General features: G+C 42.4%; 1 protein-coding gene across 4 annotated transcripts in view; it reads right to left on the reverse strand.

The window, feature by feature from the left end:
* Nucleotides 1–325: 325 nt before the first annotated feature.
* ltbp1 (latent transforming growth factor beta binding protein 1) overlaps nucleotides 326–24,104 on the reverse strand; it is a 146,140-nt gene continuing 122,361 nt past the window's right edge. For all 4 annotated transcript variants that reach the window (XM_084075325.1, XM_084075324.1, XM_084075326.1 and 1 more), the window contains 8 exons: nucleotides 19,588–19,749; nucleotides 18,394–18,513; nucleotides 16,010–16,138; nucleotides 9,509–9,649; nucleotides 8,903–9,085; nucleotides 6,311–6,478; nucleotides 3,803–3,952; nucleotides 326–1,809 (listed from right to left, as the gene is read on the reverse strand). In XM_084075325.1, the coding sequence (XP_083931451.1) occupies nucleotides 1,640–1,809; nucleotides 3,803–3,952; nucleotides 6,311–6,478; nucleotides 8,903–9,085; nucleotides 9,509–9,649; nucleotides 16,010–16,138; nucleotides 18,394–18,513; nucleotides 19,588–19,749 (1,223 nt within the window). In that variant the 3' untranslated portion in view covers nucleotides 326–1,639. The remainder of the gene's footprint in view (nucleotides 1,810–3,802; nucleotides 3,953–6,310; nucleotides 6,479–8,902; nucleotides 9,086–9,508; nucleotides 9,650–16,009; nucleotides 16,139–18,393; nucleotides 18,514–19,587; nucleotides 19,750–24,104) is intronic.

The raw sequence follows: 24,104 nt of genomic DNA on the forward strand, positions 1-24,104 counted from the left end.
TACTCTGTCTGTGTCTCAGACGAGGGCTGTGGACAGTTCAGAAACCCACGTACCAGTGACATTATCGATGTGGAATCGATGTGGAACCACTGATTTAGAAGGTATTTGTAGAATCGGCCTCAGGTCTTAATGGGTTCATGTTTAATTTTATATAGAATTTTCTTTTTGTTTTGGTATTTGTTCCTGACATTATATTTACTTGTAACATACTGTATACACAACAATCCACATGACACATTTGAGTCACCATGTGGCCATGGCTCCCCCCATGAACAGTTGATTACTTAATTACATCATTTTCCACAATAAGACTATGACAGGTCAGTCAGTATAAATATCACAATTTGTGATTTATTACCAAGGGGTTTAATATACAATGTAATATGAATATTCATACAAGAGCTATTTTTTCATGTACAAATTACAAATACATCAACTGGTTTCTCCACTCTTCTGTTTAAATGTACAAAAGTTACTCTCCCACCGCTGTCCCATAGCAGCTTTGCAACCTGGCAAGACTCGTAGACATCGCAGTAAAATGCAGATAAAAGAGAAGTATGAAAAAATAAGACAAAAATCTTCATTTCATTCTCATTTCATTTAAAAACAAAAAAAACTAAACAAATAAAAAACTAAACAAATAATAATTGAATTACCATGAGGAAGGGAGAATGACTGCTCCACAGGGCAGGAAAGAAGGAAAGAAAAAAAGAAAAAAAGAAAAAAAGAAATAAACAAAGAAAGAAAGAAAGAAACAAACAAAGAAAGAAACAAAGAATAAAACCTGCTATTGTCCAATGTCCCAGACACAGAGAAGTAGTTTGCATTTTTATCATTATTAAAAAAAAAAGAGGAAAAAAGAAGAGGAAAGCAAGTCTCCAAAAAGCTTATTCCAACACTTGACATGAACGACTTCCTAGTACAGTAACATGTGCATACTGCATGCTTTGAACAACTTCCGAGTACAGTAACGTGTGCATACTGCATGCTTTGGTGAAGCCATGGGGCTGAAACAAGAAGAAACTCCAGGATGAACAGCAGACAGAAGGCTTGATGAAGAGGAGGATGACTATGAGGAAGAAAAGCGGGACGGACAGGTGCAAAAAACAAAAACAAAAAAAAACAGAGAGCTGGCTTCTTCACATAATTAAATATCCACACACATTTGTTTCAACTGGGTAGAAAATAAAACGTAATCCCCCAGCAAGAGTCCATAGGGTTTGTCGTTGTGTTAACAGAGCACAGTGCCCCTGCGTAACACGTATAAAACTCCTGATACGAAATGAGAAACAAACTTACAAAAGGAACAGACAAAAACATACATTTTATACAATGCTGCGTTTCTCCTCCCCTAAGGCACCACATATTAGATTAAGTTGAATCTTCATCTCAAGTAAATTACTTTTTTTTTGTTGTTTGTTTGTTTGTTTCATTTAGTGTGTACTTTATACAGTGCAGAGTATATGGGCTTTGATTAAATAAGTGTGTATTTGTGTGCGTGTGCGTGTGTGCGTGCGTGTGCGTGCATGTGTGTGCGTGTGAGTGTGTGTGTGTGTGTGTGTGTGTGTGTGTGTGTGTGTGTGCGTGGCTGTATGAGTGTTTTTGGTGTGTTCTGTCTCCCCCTAGTGTTCGTGCACGTTCACTGCCTCTGTGTGCGTGCTGCTGCTGATTCCGCCACGCAGTAGTTGGGCTTTTCAGACGGACTGAAGCCAGGCAGACACACGCACTTGTAGGAGCCTTGTGTGTTGATGCACTTGGCGTTCTTGCACAGTGACATGCGGCCGTTGAGCTCCGAACACTCATTCACGTCTGAAAGCAAAGGGAGAGAGTGCATGTTAATTATGTCGATATGTAAACAAGACAACAAGTCTAATAATGGTGCGTCCTCCTTGTTCAATATTTAGCTATCGTCTCTGTCATATGTCCAAAACTGTTACTTTTCAGGATTCAAATTCAAAAGCAAGATCTACAAGAGCTTGTAGATCTGCTACTTTTGATGATTTTGCGTGACGCTGTAGTATGAATAAGAATAATTAGGGCATTAATGAAAAAAAAAAACACAAAAAGTGAAAATATGGAGATAGGAGGTTTCTACCCGACAGCAACGCAATCCACAGAAAACCCAGATGCATCAGACTGTAGGCATGTGTCATAGTGTGGTGACGCTCTACCACTACTTCAAAGAACAAAACTGCTTCACAAGAACAACGTCGGAATGTTTTTTTACAAGCATAGATGATCAATTATCATACAACTTCCGCTCTCTTCACGATTTTCACTTAGGCAGCTTGTCCTTGCTTGTAACAGGCTATGTTCAAACGTTTTGTGAGCTGTGAATGGTCTACCTTTGAACACTTAAGGCCGTTTCAGAGAGGGAGCGTTTGATTTTTTTCCACGCTAAGTGCAGGAGGACAAAACAACAATGATCGTGGCACGATCCCAGCTGATCCAAGCTAGAACGCGTCAATAGTGCGCCGCCTGAAATGGCCTATAAAGTACATACTTACAGACAGACACACATACATTCAGAGACCACTAGGAGTAATCCAGGCTGTTGGATGTACAGAAGTAGTAAATGTCAAGGGTGCATATTAAAATAAGACTGGATTGGCTGTACCTGCATGTAATCTACTCTTAATGTGCTTTAAAGAATGTTGAATGTTGTGCCACTGACGAGCGCGATGAAAAGCATGATAACTACGGTTATATTGAGGCACATACGTTATACACAATAAAGCATGCACAAGTGTGGGACTGTGTCATGCATAAAACTAGGACAATCCGTACATAAACACATGAAATGATATCAAGTGTATACCACTCCGATGGGATGGACTGAAGAGTTTTTGACCTACTAGTGCGTATCAAAGCATAGTACAGTAAGTGGGCCGACCAAAATAAAATGCCTCACTTAATAAGGCTACCGCATTGTTCGGCTCCAAACTCATTTTGCCAGCTTACCACTTTAGATTTCAATTTGAAACGGTGTGACGTGTTAGGAATGCAGAGAGGCCGGCCGGGTTAAGGCTGATTGTGTTTCACCGAGCAACCGTATCGCCAGTAAAGTGTACTTAACGGGTCAGTGTGTAATGTATTATTTGTGGAGAGCTCTCCAGGAAAGCGGGCAGAGCTCACCTTGAAACTACGCGCGGCTAATGACTCAAGGCCAACAGAGGAGGGGGCGTGGAGCCTCAGTACACTTGTACCGTATAGACTAGAGCAGTGCCAGTGGTTCCCAAACTGGCGGTCGGGACCCCGAGGTGGGACCCCAAAAGGATTTTGTGGGGTCCCCAGATGATCTAGCTTAATGTGCAACATTGTTTTCTCACTCAACAGTAAACAAACAGTTGAAGGACTTTTAAGAACTTTTTAATACCTCTATAATGAAAAAAATAAACTAGTAATAAGACCATTACTATGTCAAAAGTAACCAAAAAACTGTCAATCATTGTCAAATAATACCCAAGAAAGAGGCAAACATTTTGAAATTGCGAGGCATTGTGAGCTTGTAGATCAGCTATTTTCACAATATTTATTATTTATCAAACTCGGTTCATAAACCGAGTTTGACTCGGTTTATGAACTAGTTACTGCAAAGTAACTAGTAACTTTTCAAATAATTGTAGTGGAGTAAAAGTACAATATTTGCCTCTGAGATGTAATGGAGTAGAAGTAAAAGTATAGACAATTGGAAATACTCTAGTTAAGTATAAATACCTCAAGATTGTACTTAAGTGCAGTACTTGAGTACATGTACTTAGTTACTTTACACCACTTAGAGTGTCTGTAGCACTTGTCTTACCGATGCAGGCCATCCGGGACATGTCAAGGGTGTAGCCATCGAAGCAGTCACAGGTGTAGCCCTCGTGCACGCGCACGCACCGGCCATTCTCACATCCGTTTAGTATTCCACACTCCTCTGCTCGAAGACCCTCAAAGGCATCATAGGGGTCTGTAGGGTAGATCGTGAAAGACAGGGAGATATGAGGAAAGAACATTATGTCGTACAATCTCCCGGTTTTACCCGAGGAATAATTCATAATCTATTCATATTCATAGTCTAATTTGACACTACAGTAGGTTCCCGTGATTAACCCATTAAGAACTGAGACCGATTCTACACATATTTTTCTGAAAAACATATGTTGCTATATCAGTGGTGCTCAAACTTTTTCATGTCAAGGACGCCAAAAATGTCATGTATTTGGCCGCCGGCCGGCCATCTCAAAATATTTAGTTCCAGGGATCCACCAGAAACAAAGATTTGAGTTACAAATGTTAGCTTTAAAATAATTGATATATTCAAAGATTTGCACACATTTTTCAAAAATAGCAGATCTACAAGCTCGCAGCGCTTGTATATCTGCTATTTTTGAATATCCAAAGTATTTCCAATCCAAACCCATTTCTAATATGATATTGGCATAAATGATAATGCACAACAATACAGTTAGATGTAAATAAAAACACACATTTGGCAGTTATTGAATTAAATGTCATGGGTTGGGTTCCCAATGACTTTCTAGCCAGGGCATGTATTGGGTTAGGGTTAAAATGGCCACAAGATGGCAGCAAAGTGCTTTCATTGGCAGCCAAGTTAAATGGGATTCTTAGCATACTCCCTATTGCCTACCAATGTCAGCTTTCTTTATGCAAAGCATTTCTGCTCACTGCCCACCATGAGGGAGAATACTTCAGTTGTGGCCTTATAGAAATTAATGATTTCCATATATATAGATAATTAATTAACAACTTCACCACTCAGGGCTCTATACTTGTGGCTTCTCTGTTTCCTCTCTACATTAAATATTTTTCGCTGAAAATAGCAGATCTACAAGCACACAATGCGTCCCAATTTTGGCCATGTCATAGGCGAAAATGTTTGAAACAATTTCTAAAATAGCCAATCTACAAGCTCACAGCGTGTCACGATGCGACACGTTGTGAACTATGGTATCTATAGATCGTGATCATGCTAAATCTTGCAACACAACACCCAGCGGTGACAGTAGTTAAGAAGGTTCATATACTGGAGGTGGACATAATTCATTATTGCCACAATTGATTATTGTGGCACTATAGCATGTAAATTGATCTGTGGTTGACTGATTGAATGCTCTTTGGCACTGTTTCTTAACCATCGGTCCACTGCATAATTACAGGTGATCAATGGGGAAATGTAAATAGAAAAATGTGTCCATAACATTTAACCCACTAAGACCTGGAACGCATCTGTGTCACTTTAGATTTCTTTGGCTATTCAAAAATAGCAGATATACAAGCTCATAGCGCGGCACCGAGTGCCGCGCTATGAGCTTGTAGATCTGCTATTTTTTTTAAATCTTGGGGAAAAAAAGATTTCGATTTTTTTTTCAAAAAACTGTTGAAATGAAATAATTAAATGAAATAATGACTCTTAAGGGCCTCGTATACTTAGTTGCGCACCGGTGTCGCACACTGAAAAAAAGAAAATAGAAATAAGCACAAGCGCGTTGTGCTGTGACACATTTGAGATAATTTATATCGTTGCTGTCTGGCAGAAACCTCCTATCTCCATATTCTAACCATATTCGAAAAATTAGAACGCCCTACTTGATCATACTACATCGGCGCGTTTCGAGCTTGCGGATCTGCTACTTTTCACGCTTTTTAATTTGAATCCTGAAAAGTAACAGTTTTGGACGTATGAGGTTTCCACCCGACAGAGACGATTATGTTCAATGTTAATGAAAAATAAATAAATAAATGACTGTGTTACGCCTTCCTCTATACTAACACCCTGTATATACCCTTTACTACACTACACTACCGTGGCTTACTGTATGTTCACTCACCACTTAATCCATTAAGACCGGGAAAGCATCTGTGTCATTTTAAGATTTCTTTGGCTATTCAAAAACAGTAGATCTAGCAGCTCATAGCGCGGCACCGAGTGCACATCTTTGAATTAATATATAAAAATAATGTTGGGGGGGGGGGGTCTTTTGAGATGGGGGTCCGCGGCCAAATACATATAATTTTGGGGGTCCTTGACATGGAAAAAGTTTGAGCACCACTGACATAGCAACTTAGGTTTTTTTCAGAAAACTGTTAGGATTTAGAAGACATTTGTAGAATAGGAGGTCTAAATGAGTTAATATACCCTTTATTACACTGTATGTTCAGTCACTTAATATGAGTCTTTACAAAAAAGACCCACAGACTTCTGTTCAAGGTCTCTCTTTTTTAAAAGACACTCAGGTTTCACTGGGCTTCCCCTGTTAATATTAACACAAAGGACATAAAAGAAAGAGAAAAAAAACACACTCACTCTCCTCGTCCTCGTCCTCGTAAAGAGGCAGGATGGCCCGCTGGTCTGGCCGCTGCGCGTAATCCGGGCTGATCTCGTATTCGTGCACCGGGCTGGCCACCAGGGCATCGCGACCGTACGGCCGCCGGCCGCCACTCACGGGCAGGTTACACATGGAGGCGTAGTCCTCTGGGGGAGACGAGGGAGGGAGGGAGGGAGAGATGAATATCGGTCATAAAGAAATAACAAACAAAATGAAAGGGGTGTGTGGAGAGACAAAGAGAGATGCAGAGAGACCAGTAAATCATCACTTAATAAACCACATTATGCAAAATGAAGACAAAGCTAATGAATCACTTCAGTGGCGTGCACAGACATTTTGAGGGGCAGGTGCTCAAGTAAATTATACTTTTTTTTGTTTACTTGGTCTGCTCTTTTTTCCCTCTACACCTATACCTCTTTGCCAAAAATAGCCGATCTACAAGCCCAGCGCGAGGCGTTGTGGGCTTGTAGATCTGCTATTTTTGGCTAAAGTTCTCCTCAGAAAAGGGATGCTAGGTTTCGAGTGGTTATGGTAAAAAGAAAAATCATGTCACATAAAGATTTGGCGGACCTCCTGTAGTAACTCTGAGGACCCCCTAGGGGTCCCGGACCCCCTGTTGAAGACCCCTGCTGTAAACTGAAACTTTCTTTTTTTCAAAAGGGCACTTCTGGTCAAGAGGGCAAAGGGCAGGTGCTCTAGCACCACCTAGAGTCTATCTGTGCACGTCCCTGGCAGCGAGCAAGAGCAATGTCTCTCCAACGGCGCGCGACGGAGAGACTACGAGACAAAGATAGGCTGGCTTTATCAAACGGGGGATACGACGCACAGAGAGGAGGACTATCCTCTGAGAGAGAGATAGCGGATAGAGCAGAACAGAGAGAAGGATGAGGATAATTAGAAAACAGTATTCAGACAGAAGATAGAAGATATCACCTCTAGAGTGCCGTAGCTGTTATTTGCCTTTTTTTAAACACACTTCCGATAAAGACCATGAATACAAAAAGCACAAACAGAGACTCGTCTCATGCTGTGTAATATATGCGGCAGCAGTCTAAATGTCAACAGTTTCTGAGGGGATTGAAACCAATTACAAAGCCATCGCCATGCTTAGCAAACAGGGGGGGGGGGATTTGGGGGAACAGAATACTCTGGTTTAGGTACTATATAGCTGTGGTTCTCAAACTTTTTCATGTCAAGGACCCCCAAATTGACACTTATTGGCCCGCGGACCCCCATTTGAAAAGATAAGCCAGGGACCCCCATAAGAGAAGATGTTTACGGCTCTAGCAGTGATTCTCAATCATTGTAATTTAAGGACCCCCCCAGTTTAACATGCATTAGGCTACAGACCCCCATTTAATGGCATTTCTATCTCTGGGACCCCAATTCATATTGTAAAACCATGTTAATTTAACTCTGAGAGTGTACAAATGGAACCAAATGGACCCATTAGGGTCCATTTGGTTCCATTTGTACACTCTCAGAGTTACAGACCCATAAGGGTCCATTTGGTTCCTATCCATCATTTAGCTGGGGACCCCCTGGAACCCCCCGGGGTCCCCGGGCGCCACTTTGAGAACCAATGCTATATAGTAACATACTAACTCTTTAAATGAGGATTTAACATGCCATTCCCACACACTGCAACACAACCCCCCCCCCCCCACACACACACACACACACACACACACACACACACACACACACACACACACACACACACACACACACACACACACACACACACACACACACACACACACACACACACACACACACACACACACACACACACACACGGTTTCCTGTCTAGGCAGGTCAGGAGGGCTAAGGAGAGCAGGTGTGTAGGATTAGAGACGAGACTGTTCGGAGTATAAGTGATTACATCCTTGGTTCCCACAATGCTCTTGCCAATGGACATAAAGAGGTTTCAGGGTGTGTGTGTGTGTGTGTGTGTGTGTGTGTGTGTGTGTGTGTGTGTGTGTGTGTGTGTGTGTGTGTGTGTGTGTGTGTGTGTGTGTGTGTGTGTGTGTGTGTGTGTGCGCGCGTGCGTGCGCACGCGTTTTTGTGTGTGTGTGCCTATGTATACAATAGGGCTATCTGAAAAGTAACTAGTAACTAAAGTTTTCAAGTAATTGTAGTGGAGTAAAAGTACAATATTTGCCTCTGAGATGTAGTGGAGTAGAAGTAAAAGTATTGGAAATTGGAAATACTCAAGTAAAGTACAAATACCTCAAAATTGTACTTAAGTACAGTACTTAAGTAAATGTATTTAGTTACTTTCCACCACTGCACGCGTGTGTGTGTGTGTGTGTGTGTGTGTGTGTGTGTGTGTGTGTGTGTGTGTGTGTGCCTGCCTGCCTGCCTGTGTTGTAAAACAGTCATGGAGCATAGACAGAGCAAGCCGGTACACACACACACACACACACTGAAGTGAATGACTTGCAACGGGTCGTGAATAACATTCAGACCTATGCATTGAACAGGTCAATTACATACAGATGCACGGCCGCCACGCACACAAGGAAACGCTCAAACTTAAAGCCGGGTGTGTGTGTTTTTTTTTGTACCAGTGTTCTTGAGTGGACAGAGGGCACACTCCATGCCCCAGCCCTCCCCGTACAGACAGCAGCATTCCGTGAAGGTGGTCTTCCTGTTGTTGGGACCCAGCGGCCGCGTGCAGGTCAAGGTGTCCGTCACCGTCTGCCAACAGATGCCCTGGTAGGCTATCTGCTCTGCCTCACGATGCTGCTCTGCTCGCACACACACGTCCGCGCACGCACGCACACACACGCGCACACACACACACACGCACACACACACACACACACACACACACACACACACACACACACACACACACACACACACACACAGTATGTTAGTGATAATGCATAATGCATACAGTAATACAAAGGAGAATATAACAGGCTCACATAAACAAGTAAGTAATAAAACTTGAAATGAAAGATAACACAAACAGAGAATCCCACAATACTGTACATATTTGTCGGGTGGAAAGCTCATATGTCCAAAACTGTTACTTTTTCAGGATTCAAATTCAAAAATAGCAAAAGTAGCAGATCTACAAGCTCAAAACGCGCCGCTTCCCGCTTGTGTTTGTATTGTTTTGCACTATTTAGGGTTAGGCTTAGGGTTAGTGAGTGTTCTCTTACCAGCCACCTCAGGGGGGTGAACACACTGGTTGCTATTGGGGTCCAGCACCATGGGGTCTGCACAGAAACACATGTAGGAGCCGTCCGTGTTCAGACACTCTCCCCCAACGCACACAGACTCATCCAGACACTCATTGATATCTGGGAGAGAGAGAGAGAGAGGGGGGGGCATACAGACATACTGTACTGTTACTGTTATTTATACAAAGTGTTCAAACACCAACACGCACGCACGCACGCACGCACGCACGCACGCACGCACGCACACACACACACACACACACACACACACACACACACACACACACACACACACACACACACACACACACACACACACACACACACACACACACACACACACACACACACACACGTCTGCACTGCAGTCCATCGCATTTGTTTAGACCCAGTGTAAGGATGCAAACATTTCTCAAACCTGTTGAGGTCATTAAGGGTGTTACCACTCAGCCACTGACCTCAGGTCAGTCTCACATTATCTCCGCAAAGTGACCATGACCAAAACTAAATAGAGCCCACTGCTGCTACAGCACTGTTGGTCACTCTCACCCCAGCCTTGTGGGCGTTCTGCAACATTAGTGACAGATTATTGGGGCAGGGACGGGACAGGGCAGCGAGCAGAGGACAGCAGTTAATGTGGATATTCATTTGACACATGTTACATTTGACCTGCAGTCCAGCCACAGGCTATACTGTACCTATGACCGGACAACGTGGAATACACGTTCAACGGTATGACGTCAGGGTTCGGCCTCTGCCATCAGGGCTCCGGCAATTACAGGCTTATTTTAATTCCCCCCAATGGGAAATACACATGTACAGTAACACATTTTATGTGTTTTTTGGTAACATCCGTCACATGTCTGCGCTCCAGAGTTGTGTCGTCGTCGCGGTCCAGCTGTGAAGTGACCGCCGCTCCAGAAATAGGTCTGTTACCTCAACTCATTTTCTGTGGCAGCTCAGCGGCTTTCTGGAGTGACTGCGCCACACAAGCAACAGCCTTGAGCTTTCCAACACAAAACCGAGGACTTTTTGAATGACGAACCCCCTCACTTCCTTTTGCAGCTGTTTTCAAGCCGTTGGTATTCGTTTTGGTCTTTGTTATACACAAGGGCATGCCAAGTTAACCACATGAAATTTGTGTCCCTATTCTGGGTGTGTCATAATAGGTGAACATTCAGCGACATTAGCCTGGCTACGGTACGGTGCTCTACGGTACAAGCTAGACCCTTGGGGGACCTTGATCAACAGAAGATATAGGGTTAAAGTGGTTAATTCATGCTTGGTGTCAGAGTATAAATCAGGCTTTAGAATGGAGAGTAAAAAAGCACGTAGGACAGACTGGGTGGAGAGCAAAGCTCACCAGAGGTTTGGCCCTCGTCTGGCGTGGTCAACGGTTTGAGGTCCGTTACGCGTGGCCTCACAAGTCATAATACAATTTAAGAAAACCACCACAGCTCCGGCCTGTGGGTTCCTTCTGTGCCGTGTATGTAATGCGCAGATGTTTTTATGTTTGTCGAAAAGTGGAAATGAATGACTATTTCAGTTCTCTAGGAATATGGGTTTTCTTTTTTAATATTCATATCCTCAGCAGTTATAGCCACGAGGTTTTGAAGCATAACAAGCATGCAAGCTAGATGTGCAATTTTGAGTAATGCATATCTGCAGTATTCATTTCACATAAATATACGTGCGGAAAAAGAAAACAACAGTAAATGATGAGTTATATTTCAAGAATATTTCATCACCAAATCAATCTGAGTTGTCCAGTTATTGAATTGTTCCAGTAATTAAGTCATACACAGCAAATTCCTCAGTGTTAGTTGAACTCTTAAGTGTAAAATTGGACTGTACCATCGGCTCGTTGATAATCACATTGTCCAGCTACACCAAAGTGGGTGGAAATGGAAATACAATTATTTTTTTGGAAGTGTGTTTATGCTGCTGTTGTCAGCAACGTGAACACATTATTGTGTGTGCAAGCATTTTAAACTGAGTGGGTCTAAATTGGCAACATTAATGACTTTTCAGCTAAATGAATCATTGGGTGTAGGCTACTGTAAGGTCTTAACCACTTAAACCCCATATACTTACATCAGTGGTTCTCAACCTTAGTTTGACTCAGTTCCACAGATACATATTGTGAAAAAGGTTTTTGCCTCTTTCTTATATCATTTGACAATTTGGCAAATGTTTGACCAGTTTTTATAGTATTGTTTGTTGATTACTTTTGATGGCGTGCCATTTTTATTTTTTTCGGTATTAAAATGTTCACTTTACTGTCATCTGGGGACGCCCCTGGGGGTCCCGACCCACAGGTTGAGAACCACTGACTTAGATGATCGGAGTCAATACAAGACTTGAATTCCGGTCAATAATAAACTATCCCTCCATCATAGATACAGTATAAGAGTATAGATCAAATAGGTCTTAAGGGCCCTGCTTCTGTGTTCACAGACATCTACTTTGCTGGGGGACCTAATGATGCTTATTGCTATGGAAACCATAACCAGTGCGTATTCATCTCTAGCAGATGTGTCATATGGATTGATTGATTACTTACTGGAAGCATAGTATTGCAATGAATGTAAAATGTTTAATCTCTATTCTGTACATTTATTCATTTGGTATTTCACAGTACTGAGATGAGAATATGGAATATAAAACAAAATGAACATTTATAAAAAGTTCACAAGACATCATTTGTGTTAAAAGTCAGTTAACCACTTTCAACCTGGAATCATTTTTTTTTGGGCATGCCGATATGGGCTAAATCTTTCAAAATGTTTTTAATGCTTTTATTTTCGCTATTCGTTGCACGATGAACTGTTAAAGGGCTTAAGTGGATTAAAATAAAATACTTAAAACAACAACAAAAATGATGTGTTCCGTGTGTTCCGTGTGTGTGTGTGTGTGTGTGTGTGTGTGTGTGTGTGTGTGTGTGTGTGTGTGTGTGTGTGCGCGCGTGTGTGTGTGTGTGTGTGTGTGCACATAGCCGCCCAGAGAAGGTGGTTGCAGGGCCAGGCCATGTGCCAGGCCATACTCAGTGAGAGTGCTGGTTTTGGTTGGTTGGTGCTGCAGAGGGCCTGGCGTTGGCCTCTGTTGTGACCACAGTCTGGCCTTGTATCACTTCACACTGTCTCCCCACCCTGACTCCTCACCCTGATCTGACCCCACACACACTCCTATTTGCGCTCACACATATATACACACACGCACGAATGCGTTAACACACACGCGCACTCACACACGCTCACAAGCACGCACACATGCACAGGCATGCGCACACGCTAACACACATGCCTGCACACACACTCATGGGAACACACACACACACACACACACACACACACACACACACACACATACACACATACACACATACTTTCTTTATGTTTATATTTCCTACTGTCAACTATTTCTTTTTCATTCACATTTAACAACACAACACATTTGTTAGCCAACAATAAAACAAACCAAAACACAACCTCTTCAGAGCGTAACAGTTTGTCTTTTCAGTTTGAGAGTGTTCTCGCGTCATGGCCATCTTTTGGTAATAAGGAACTATATGCTTTTAGTCTCCACCTGGCCAAAGGCCGTGACCGGAGACTATGTTTTCGCCCCTGTTCGTCCATCGGTGTGTGTGTCCGTCCGTCCGTCGGTCCGTCCGTCTGTGAGCAGCTAATCTCCGGCACTGTTGGACCGATCAGCGTCAAACTGTGCACACACACTCTCTGGAGACCAGAGCCTCCAGAAAGTGTGTGTGTGGGCAGTGTGTGGGCAGAACCTCTGCCCCAAATTTTTCACATCGGCCTGTTATAGCGCCACCAGGAGGCAGATTTGTTCAAAACACAATTTTTGTAATTACTCTTACAGATTTTCGGATTTTTTATATTCCATCCTGATTGGCTAAGATTGGCTCCCAAAGTCTGCAAGAGTGGCTAGTTTTGAACAAAATGCCTCAAATCATGCATTTTTCTTTTACAAAACACACTGCTACTACTCCTACCAATTTTGTCCAAAACTCACCCAAATTGGTACACCTTATCTCTGTAGTCATGTGGTCAAGATACATCTGTCAGATTTCTCATAATCCATTCCAATTGGCTATGATTGCCTTCCAAACCTTGCAGGAGTCGCTCCCTTTTGCACAAAATGCCACAAATCATGAACGCAGCTCTCGATGGCTGTGAAACTTTGCACGCACACTCACAGCAGGGCAGAGATGCTCGTAGGCCTGCGTCCTGCGTCGCTGACGCACCATATTGCGAAAGGACGCATTCATGACAACTCTAGTGCGTCCATGGGACGCAGCTCCGATTAGCTCCGATAATATATAATATTTGTCAGCTGTGATCTACATGGACTCTCTCGGTTAGGCACCGTTGGTGGAGAAGTATAACTCTCCGGTTAGACACCGTTGTACTGGAGAAGTATAACTCGGTTAAACGGCGTTGTGTGGCAGAAGCAGCAGCACAGCCCCTCGCTGTTAGTCTACGCTACTCACACACAGAGAGAGAGAGAGACGGCATGAGGACCTGCTCTTAAACGTGTTAAAACGTCTTGGATAGACCACTGTCTGGAATAATAACTGATCATCATACATACAGGTCTACTACTAATCTCTGTTGCTGTTGTCATCTTAAATTGACCAGCCAAAGTAAAATCCCCGATTTTAGAGTGTTCTCCCACTTGCTTGGAGATCAGAGTGATGTATGTGGTGGATTAATGCATGTTGCCAATCAGCTGTGTAACATTAGCAGGTTAACGATGGCTCGTTGATCCTATGCATTTGACCCTGATTTGACCACAAAGGCAAACAAAAGCACTAATTAATGGCAGCTGTAAGTAACCGGTTGTCTATCGTCTGTGTCTTGTGTATGTTTAATAGGAAACTGGATGCTTTCTGTAGCTTAGAGATATCATAACAATTAATTCCCTGAAGAGGGTAGACCCTCTCCCTCATGCTAAACTTAAAGTGACTTATAAGGTTCCACTTCTCAAAAAGACAACTTTATTTTCCTTTCTCAATGACAAGCCTAATAGTATTATTGCATGTTGACTATGTGCAATAACTGCAAGCCAATGTTCATAGGCATTGTCAGTATTTGTCTTCATTATTTCTTGAATTCCTATTTCTTTATTTGCCAATACTTCCACTGTAAGCCAGTGTTTTCAGTCTACACAATAAATAGTAAAAATAAATTCTACATTCATAAATAATACAAAATAAAATAATAATAATGATTAAAAGGTTCTATGATTAAATGTATTCTATTGGTCAAAGGTATGTTAAATCCACCTGTTGCCCACTACTAGTATTTCTTACCATAAGGTGTGCTAATACTACAGAATCATATACATTTGAAAAAATATATTTATGATTTTTTAATATATGTATATATATCGGTATCGGTCTTGAAAAGCAGGAACGGGTCGCACTGATCTAGATCTGCTATTTTCACAATATGTATCTGTGGAACTGAATCAAACTAAATTAAGTGCCTCAACTCCTAATTCCTCAGGGTGGGGGGTCCCCAGTTAAAATATGATTATTTTGGGGGGTCGCTGCCTGAAAAGGTTGAGATCCACTGCATCAGGATATAATGTACACAGTCACACACGCATAGAAGATATGGAGATTGGAGATCAAAGAAAACGATAGGGGGGGGGACGTGTAATTGGGGACCCATAAAATGTCCCTGGGACCCATCTAAAAGACCACCCTTGCATCCCAGGACCCATTACATTGAAAACCTAGCAACATCACTGGCAGGCTACAATTTTCACATGGTCTGGTCAACCTGGTCTGGCGGAGACCTGTGCTCCGAGGAGCATACTTTTGTAGTTATGCTCTGTTAATAATCTATGCTTGATTCGTACTTATTTGTGCGCTGTCGCACACCCAAAATAGTTGATCTGCAAGCTCACAACGCATGGTGCTGTGAGCCAGATGCTTCATCTGTTCTTTGGTGCACAATTGTTTTCAACAAGTGTCGCTCAAAGAATTATGACAACGTCCATCGCAAGTTGATGATGTCATTTGTCCATGTGTGGTCCCGGCCTATGGAATGTAAGAATTGATGTGCTAATGGAACGTATTAAAATATTGTGTTGATGCTCATATCAAACTTAGGAAGTATCAAGTTGTTTTTTTATTAGGACATGCATTCCATAGGGCTGGACCACACATGGACAAATGAATGAAATCATCAACTAGCAACAGGCATTGTCCGCCTTGAGTAAAACATGGACCATTTCGAAAAATAAATACAATATTTGAGTGTGTTTTTCATTTAAAACTTTTGTTATAGAGGGCAATTATAATGTATTAAGGCATATTTGGCATATTAGCAAGGGATCCTATTAAAATACTCATACAGATATTAGACAAAAAAACATTCTATTCACTACAAAAAAGTTACATAGTACAGCTTTAACACTCAGGATTTTACAGAGTAGCCTTTGGTTGACACTCACCTCTGCACTCCAGCTTGGCGGGGTCGTAGTCCTGTCCAGTCTTACAGTAGCACTCATAGCTTCCCAGGGTGTCCAGACAGAAGCCTCCCTTACACACCTCCTGCCCAAACAGACTGCACTCATCTGCATCTATACAGCCAGGGAGAGGAGAACAGCACAACCAGGGTTAACAAACAGACTGCACTCATCTGCATCTATACAGCCAGGGAGAGGAGAACAGCACAACCAGGGTTAACAAACAGACTGCACTCATCTGCATCTATACAGGCAGGGAGAGGAGAACAGCACAACCAGGGTTAACAAACAGACTGCACTCATCTGCATCTATACAGGCAGGGAGAGGAGAACAGCACAACCAGGGTTAACAAACAGACTGCACTCATCTGCATCTATACAGGCAGGGAGAGGAGAACAGCACAACCAGGGTTAACAAACAGACTGCACTCATCTGCATCTATACAGGCAGGGAGAGGAGAACAGCACAACCAGGGTTAACAAACAGACTGCACTCATCTGCATCTACAGCCAGAGAGAGGAGAACAGCACAACCAGGGTTAACAAACGCTCATCTGCATCTATACAGCCAGAGAAGAACAGCACAACCAGGGTTAACAAACACAGTCTGATACATCAGTATGTTTTGTCTCTGGGGCAGTCGTACGTGCTACAAATCATGCGTAGCTGTTATTAAAATGTCTTATCCCTCATGCAAAAAAAGATGAAGAAGGAAGTCACTCATACGCATACACGCACGCACGCACGCACGCACGCACGCACACAGTGTAATTTTACTGTGCTCCACACTCACACATGCTCCCTGTGTGCTTTGGTTTATGTGCAGGCAACACGCATACACACTTGTGCACAGATCAGATAAAATCATGCATTTAAATGACAATTGTCTTCAGATTTATGCGTATCTGCAGCGTAAAAAGAAAATAATAGCATCTGGGGTGAGACTAGACTACAACTGAGGAATAATTATGAAGCCTCAGGACTTAAGAGGCCAAAGTTTGAATCCGCCCTGAGGCTGTTGACAGCTAGGAAAGCTTTGAGGATAGAACCATCAGTTTTCAGTTACAGTACAGTACTGTTATGTCTACTTTGTGTGTGTCTACTTTGTGTGTGTCTACTTTGTGTGTGTCTACTTTGTATGCGTCTACTTGTGTGTGTGTGTGTGTGTGTGTGTGTGTGTGTGTGTGTGTGTGTGTGTGTGTGTGTGTGTGTGTGTGTGTGTGTGTGTGTGTGTATGTGTGTGTATGTGTACATACAGTATTTGTTTGTGTTTCCACTACTGGAGTGTCTGGGCGTTGGTGTTTACACATGAGAACACGATCAGCCGTGCAAGCAGCTCCACTAATTGAACACATATTCCCATGGATGCTCACAGAATATGTTTGGCAGGCAGTATGTCTGTCTTGTCTGTGTCTCTCTCGCACACACGCACGCACGCACGCACGCACGCACGCACGCACGCACGCACGCACACACACACACACACACACACACACACACACACACACACACACACACACACACACACACACACACACACACACACACACACACACACACACACACACACACACACACACACACACACACACACACACACACACACACAGAGCATGCGTTAATTTACATGTTAGGATGCAGCATAAATAGGAAAAGTGGAAAAGGAGGAGACATGAGGGGAGACCAGAGGAGAGGTGAGCACATGAGGAGATTATGTCTAGGCAGTGTGTGTGCGGTGTAATTTGGGGGGCTATGTGGCATCAGCTAGTCGGTATAGTGTCACATAGCTTACTCTATGTGTCACAGCTGGAACTATGGCCACCATTGATGTACAATAGATCAGTGGTTCCCAACCTCTTATGGAGCAGGGCCCACTTCAAAATCTTGAAAGTGTTTGCATTTTTCAAGTTTCTTTTGCCAATTATTTGGGGGCCTACAGTACTTGCAATATTCTCATGGCCCACCAGTGGGTGCGCACAGGCACGGATGTGCACGCGCGTGCAAGCTAGAACGCGTCCCCCTTGATTCATGAGCCAAGAACCCAAATGGCTACTTTGCATAACAGGTTTACAAGTGAGTGTGCAAATGCATCCTCACTCCTCGTACACAGTAAGCAACGCAGCATTTTGGCTTCAGTAGCCGACGAGCCTTTGCTGCCAGTGTCCTGTCTGCACGCAACAATGCCTCAGCCACCGTCGAAGAAGAGAAAGATACTCACTCAATGCAAACTTTCAGTTACGGCTTCTATAATTCAAGGCATTCCTTCAGAAAATGTACAAAGACAAGCGGTGTGCGCGCGATGTGCGCGCGACGTCATTAAAACCATTACACCCCTGCACACATACATACAGTATACATACTGTACATACCTTTGTAGCATTCAGCAGTGTGCGTGCTGCCTCTGTAGCACTCGGCAGGGCGCACTCCATACACTGTCTCTCCAGTAGGGATGGAACCTCTGCCAGATGGACACATCTGGTTGAACTGGTCTGAAAGGTGAAATACATTCAGATTCAGATTCACTTTACTGTCACTTAGATGCACTGTTTAGGTACATACATGTGAAAAATACAATAAAAACGTGGTAAAATGACCTAAAACACTCAATAAACAATAAATACAGGGCTAGAATATCAGTCAAAGAAAGTGCATAGTGCAAAGTATAGAAAGTTATTGCACAGTCACTTTTCACTGTTATTTAACAGTCTGATGGCCTGTGGGGAAAAAAAACCTCAGTCTCTACAAGGAGATAGAGATACCAACTGAGTCAGTCAACTGAGTCACTCAGTAGACAATAGTCACGTCTTTTACCACAATATCAAAACGTACACTTTATGTTCCCCCCAAATATTGTAAGTTATATTGAAATCCATGTTGTATCAATTCAGAACGGTGATCAGAGCACAGCTGTGCGTTTTTCAGAAAATCTAGTAGCGCTGATCAGAGCACTGCGTCACGCGACGCAAAGCTTGGCAAATCAAATCCGGATATTACATTAGTGATGCCCACATGCCAATTTTGATAATATCATGCATACCCTTCGGCCAATCTGGCCGTGGTACATGTGCCTGTTATGAATGTATATCTTTCCTGGGCGATCTACCACACCCTTTCTCAGGGGTCCTAAACGTTTTTCAGGCCAAGGACCCCTTAGCTGAGAGAGAGATGAAGCAGGGACCCCACCACTACATATTGTACACCATTGTGTTGCAGATTAAACTTTTTAATAGATTTCAAAGATAGCTTCATCAGTGTTGTGTAAATTAATGTTTTTTAACCACTTAAACCCTCCATACTTAAAGTAGTTTTCTTAAGTAAACGTGACCTTTGGCTCTGTACTTGGTCTGCTCTTTTCCCCCTCTACACCAAACCTCTTTGCCAAATAGCTAATAACCTCTTTGGCTAAAGTTCTCCTCAGAATAGGGATGCTAGGGTTCAAGTGGTTAAAAAAAAAAAAAAGATCCTATCAAAACAAAGATTTGCCGGCCCCCCTGTAGTAACTCTGAGGACCCCCTAGGGGTCCCGGACCCCCTGTTGAAGACCCCTGCTATCTGGTTCCTCACCAGTTCCATTAACAGGACAGGGGTGGACCTCGCAGTTGTCTCCCCAGCCGGCTCCCAGCGTGCAGCAGCACTCCTCCAGGGTGACATGGCTGGTCAGCACGCTCTCACACAGGTTCTCATCGTTCAGACGGAAGTAGCACTCTTTACGCTCCGCCGCCGACACTGTGGGACAGACAGACAAAGAGACAGACAGGGAGACATAGAGAGAGACAGAAGAAGAAGAGAGAAGTTAGACAAGATTGAGATTGTGAAGTAAGACGTGGCTTAAGCCGTCGCACGGTGGTGTCACGCGCCAAAATGATAGCAGATCTACAAGCTCACACGACGCCTCATCGATCGACGCGTTGCGACCTTGTAGACGGCCTATTTTTGGGATCGGATGACAGAGCATAAATCAAGATTTTCACATGGAGGTACTGCATTAGGTATGTATGTTGTAGAGCATGTACTTCTAAAGCTATGCTTCTAAAAAGTACTCGCTTTGGCACGGAAAAGGATCATGGATAAACCTTTAATGAAGGTTGGTACAGTGATTTTCTTTAACCCATTAAGACCTGAGGCCGATTCTACAAATGCCTTCTAAATCAGTAGCTTGTATAGCTGCTATTTTTGAATAGCCAACGCAAAAATCTAAAATGACACAGATGCTTCCCCCGTTTTAATGAGTTAAAGTTTTGTCTATGGAGAGACTGAGTGCGAGTTCAAAGGGTAATGGAACAATTTCTACAACAATATGGAAACCTCTACTTGATCACATGTAACTGCCTCATGATGACGTAGTTAGCTTTTGTACACAGAATATGCACATACAACGTGTGTAAACAGTCCATGTACTGTAGGTCTAATTGATGGTTGTCTATACGATAGGCATGCAGGACGATACCCAGAATGCTTTGTGTGACAAGTGGAGCTGAATAAAGTTACTAACCCCTCCAAGATCATTAACCTACAGTATAATAAAGCACACCCACAACCCGACACCCCTCCGCCATGAAAACACATATTATCTTGGCAAAGAGCCTAGTGTGGTTGTAACATTGATAATGTTCAAATTAGATTAACAAGGGAACAGTTAGGACCATCTGATCAAGACTCCCTTTTTACATTATATAACCTGTTATTATGTTATGCCCAAAAGGAGCTACACCAAAGTTGGCAGCACTCATCTGCTCTCTTTTTCAGCAACACAAAGCGCTTTTGGGCAGAGAGAGAGAGAAAGTGTGGTAATTGGTTAGGCTAATGAGTGTCATTAGTCGAGGAGAGAGAGAGCTGGAGGGGGTAATGATGAGGAGTACGCAGGGTTAAAGCTCTGAGCTCTGGTAGATGTTAGATTTTTTAGGAAATACTGCTTTGTGAACTGCAAGGAGGGGAGGTATTGCTTAACATCACAGGTATGTAACATGTCACATAGGAATACTGAAAATAAGCAGCTTGTGCTGTTAAGTAGTTAATCATGTCTAATCAATTGGGTTCCACTAAACATGGAAAACAGCGCCACAGGATTGAACAACTTTAGGGATTCACTAATTAAACGTGACTTCATTTGGCTGGCAGTATCAGTGTATCTTCAGTGTGGCACTCTGTAACCGCAGAACCTTGCTCTTATTAATCACTTTCAACCTGCATGGTGTCCCCATTTTTGGGTGTCATCAAAGGTAAAAAAGTCTCAAAAACTGGAAAAAGAAAGAAAAGAAAAACAAACAAAAAAAGCTTGTTGATTGGTTATTTTCACTATTTATGAGTATAAATTAGAGCTCAAGTGGTTAACCCATTAAGACCTGAGGCCGATTAAAAAAAAATCTTAAACCCTAACAGTTTTCTGTAAAACCTATGTTGCTATGTTAGTGGTGCTCAAACTTTTTCATGTCAAGGACCCCCAAAATTATAATTATATGTGGTATATGTACCATCATCTCAAAATATTTTGTTCCAGGGACCCTGAGAAGCAAAGATTTGAGTTAAAATGCAATCAAATAAATAAAAGAAATAGCAGATCTACAAGCTCATAGCACGGCACGAAGTGACGCACTATGCGCTTGTATATCAGCTATTTTTGAATAGCCAAAGTATAAAATGACACAGAAACCACTATGCGTTATAACAGTAATCAATCAGACCCCCTCCCGTTCTCACTCTGACATTCTGTTCGTCTCTCTTCCACTCTCACCCTAACCCTCCAACCCTAAGCCCCCACCCCTCACCCTCACCCCCCACCCCTCACCCTCACCCCCCACCCCTCAGGTGACATTTCCCACGCAGGGCTGTAGTGGGACAATTAGAAGCTGCAGAGCCGATAGGGCCCATGATGGATGGAGCCAGGCTCTTAAAAGCACACAGCTGCTTTTACTGCCTTAATCATATACCTGGAGAAAGCACAAGCACACGCACGACGCACATGCGCACGCACGGCCGCACACACTCATGCATGATGCATGCACACACGCAAGCACATGCTTTCACATTTAAATTAACTTTTTGATACTTTGCATCCTTATATACATTCAGTGATAATGATCCAACATACACATCACTTGCATGCATGCATGCAAATAGACATGCACACTTAAATGTACACATACGTACACGCGCACACGCACACGCACACACACACACACACACACACACACACACACACACACACGCACACGCACACGCACACGCACACATCCTTTCCTCTTGCTCAGTAATAGGTTTCAGCCCAGCCTGGTGAATGCAATAAATAATTACAGATAGCTAGCGATTTGTTTCCAATTGTCCATGTGGAGACAAAACACCACTTTTACTTAGAAAAAAAACCCTTGGAAATGGCCAATTTTGCATTCCTCCATGGATATCACCCCATCATTACGTAACGTCTGTTTGTGAACACAGTGCATGCCTCCTATTTCCTCGCTTCTCAAATTATGTAACCATGATGAAGCCGGTAATAGAGAACATGAGTTGTTTTTGCATGATGAGTTAACCACTTTAACACTGGCATTCTTATTTTGGGCATGGCATCATAGGCCAATGTTTTCAGAAGATTTCACATTTTCTTCAGAAACATAACAAAATGTCTGAGCTTGTAGACTGGCTATTTACGCTATTCATCGTATGAAGTACAGTATATGGGGCTTACAGTAAGAGGTTATGGTACCACTAGGAAGGATTCATTTGGAGGTCCTTCACAATATTTGAGAACCACTGTTTTAACTCATATACTGCCTAGAACGACTAAAACGACTTCTGTCCATAAGCCATGCCTGCCAAGAACGACTAAAACGACTTTTTAAAAAAATTAAAAAAATTAAAAATATTTTTTTTTTTTTTTTTTTTTTTTTTAGATTTTTTTTTTTTTTTTTGACCCAAAGACCAAAGAGATATGATTTTTCGAAGATATAGACTCCCATCCACTTCCTTGTTAACTTAAAACTTAAAAATTCTGTATCTCGGCTCCTGAGTACTTTTTTTTTTCAATGAAAAATCTTGGCGGTGTTCAAACAGGCCAGAAATAATTCTGGCAGTGAATGAGTTAAACAACATTTAAGAAACAAGCCCAAAAAAGCAACTCAACTTTAGAAACAAGCCCAAAAAAAAACGGAAACCGCAACCACCAATATTTACATGCAAGAAAAACAAGCCTAAAGTCGCTTATAATAAGCAGATATGGCAACACTGTCCCTCACTGTGGGTTCCTTCAGGCAGCCACAGAGGGCTTCCAAATGGCATGGCATCCTGCCGGCCTTCCAAACAGGAAACCATATTAACAGCACACTTATTAGGACTAATTTGGTGCTCTGGTGCAATCAGTTGGCCACCACCCCAGAGTAAAGATAGCTGGGAATACGTTTTATAATGTAAGAGGATACGTGGAATGGCATCCCACTGCAAACACATGGAGCAGATATACTAACACTGTAGCGTTTCAAAAACACGGACATGAATGAACATGTTTGACTGAATGAATAAATCACGTTATGGACCAAGGGTGACGAACTAGGATGACAAACTACTGCCCTATGGTTTAGTTTTATACCAATTTACAGTAGATGATGTTGTGCAACTAAATTATTCAAGTAATCCTTGGTGTATGTGTACTGTGGTATAAAAACCCAACTGGACTTTTAAAATGTGATGAATTGTAGCTGAAACCTCATTTTGTAGAAGCTGAACAGTAATCCTGCAGAAACTTTTAAAATGTGATGAATTGTAGCTGAAACCTCATTTTGTAGAAGCTGAACAGTAATCCTGCAGAAACCTTTTTCCTTCCCCTGAACTAAAATAAATCATCAATAGACCAAATCATCACACCACAGCCAAAAATGTATTTCCGGGTAGCAGGCAGCTTTGAGCAGTATTATTCATTAACAAAGACGAAAAAGACACTTATGCTATTGTTATTGAGTATTATAAATATATTATTTTGTTCTAAATATCCTCAGGCGGACACACTAAACATAGTTAATGTCCTGGATACTTTATTTTATGTATACATCTAGACAAAATCGACATTCTATGCTTTGTTTACATCTGGTCTA

The sequence above is a fragment of the Gymnoscopelus microlampas genome, assembly GCF_963454915.1.
Source record: "Gymnoscopelus microlampas genome assembly, chromosome: 13".
Lineage (NCBI taxonomy): Eukaryota > Metazoa > Chordata > Actinopteri > Myctophiformes > Myctophidae > Gymnoscopelus > Gymnoscopelus microlampas.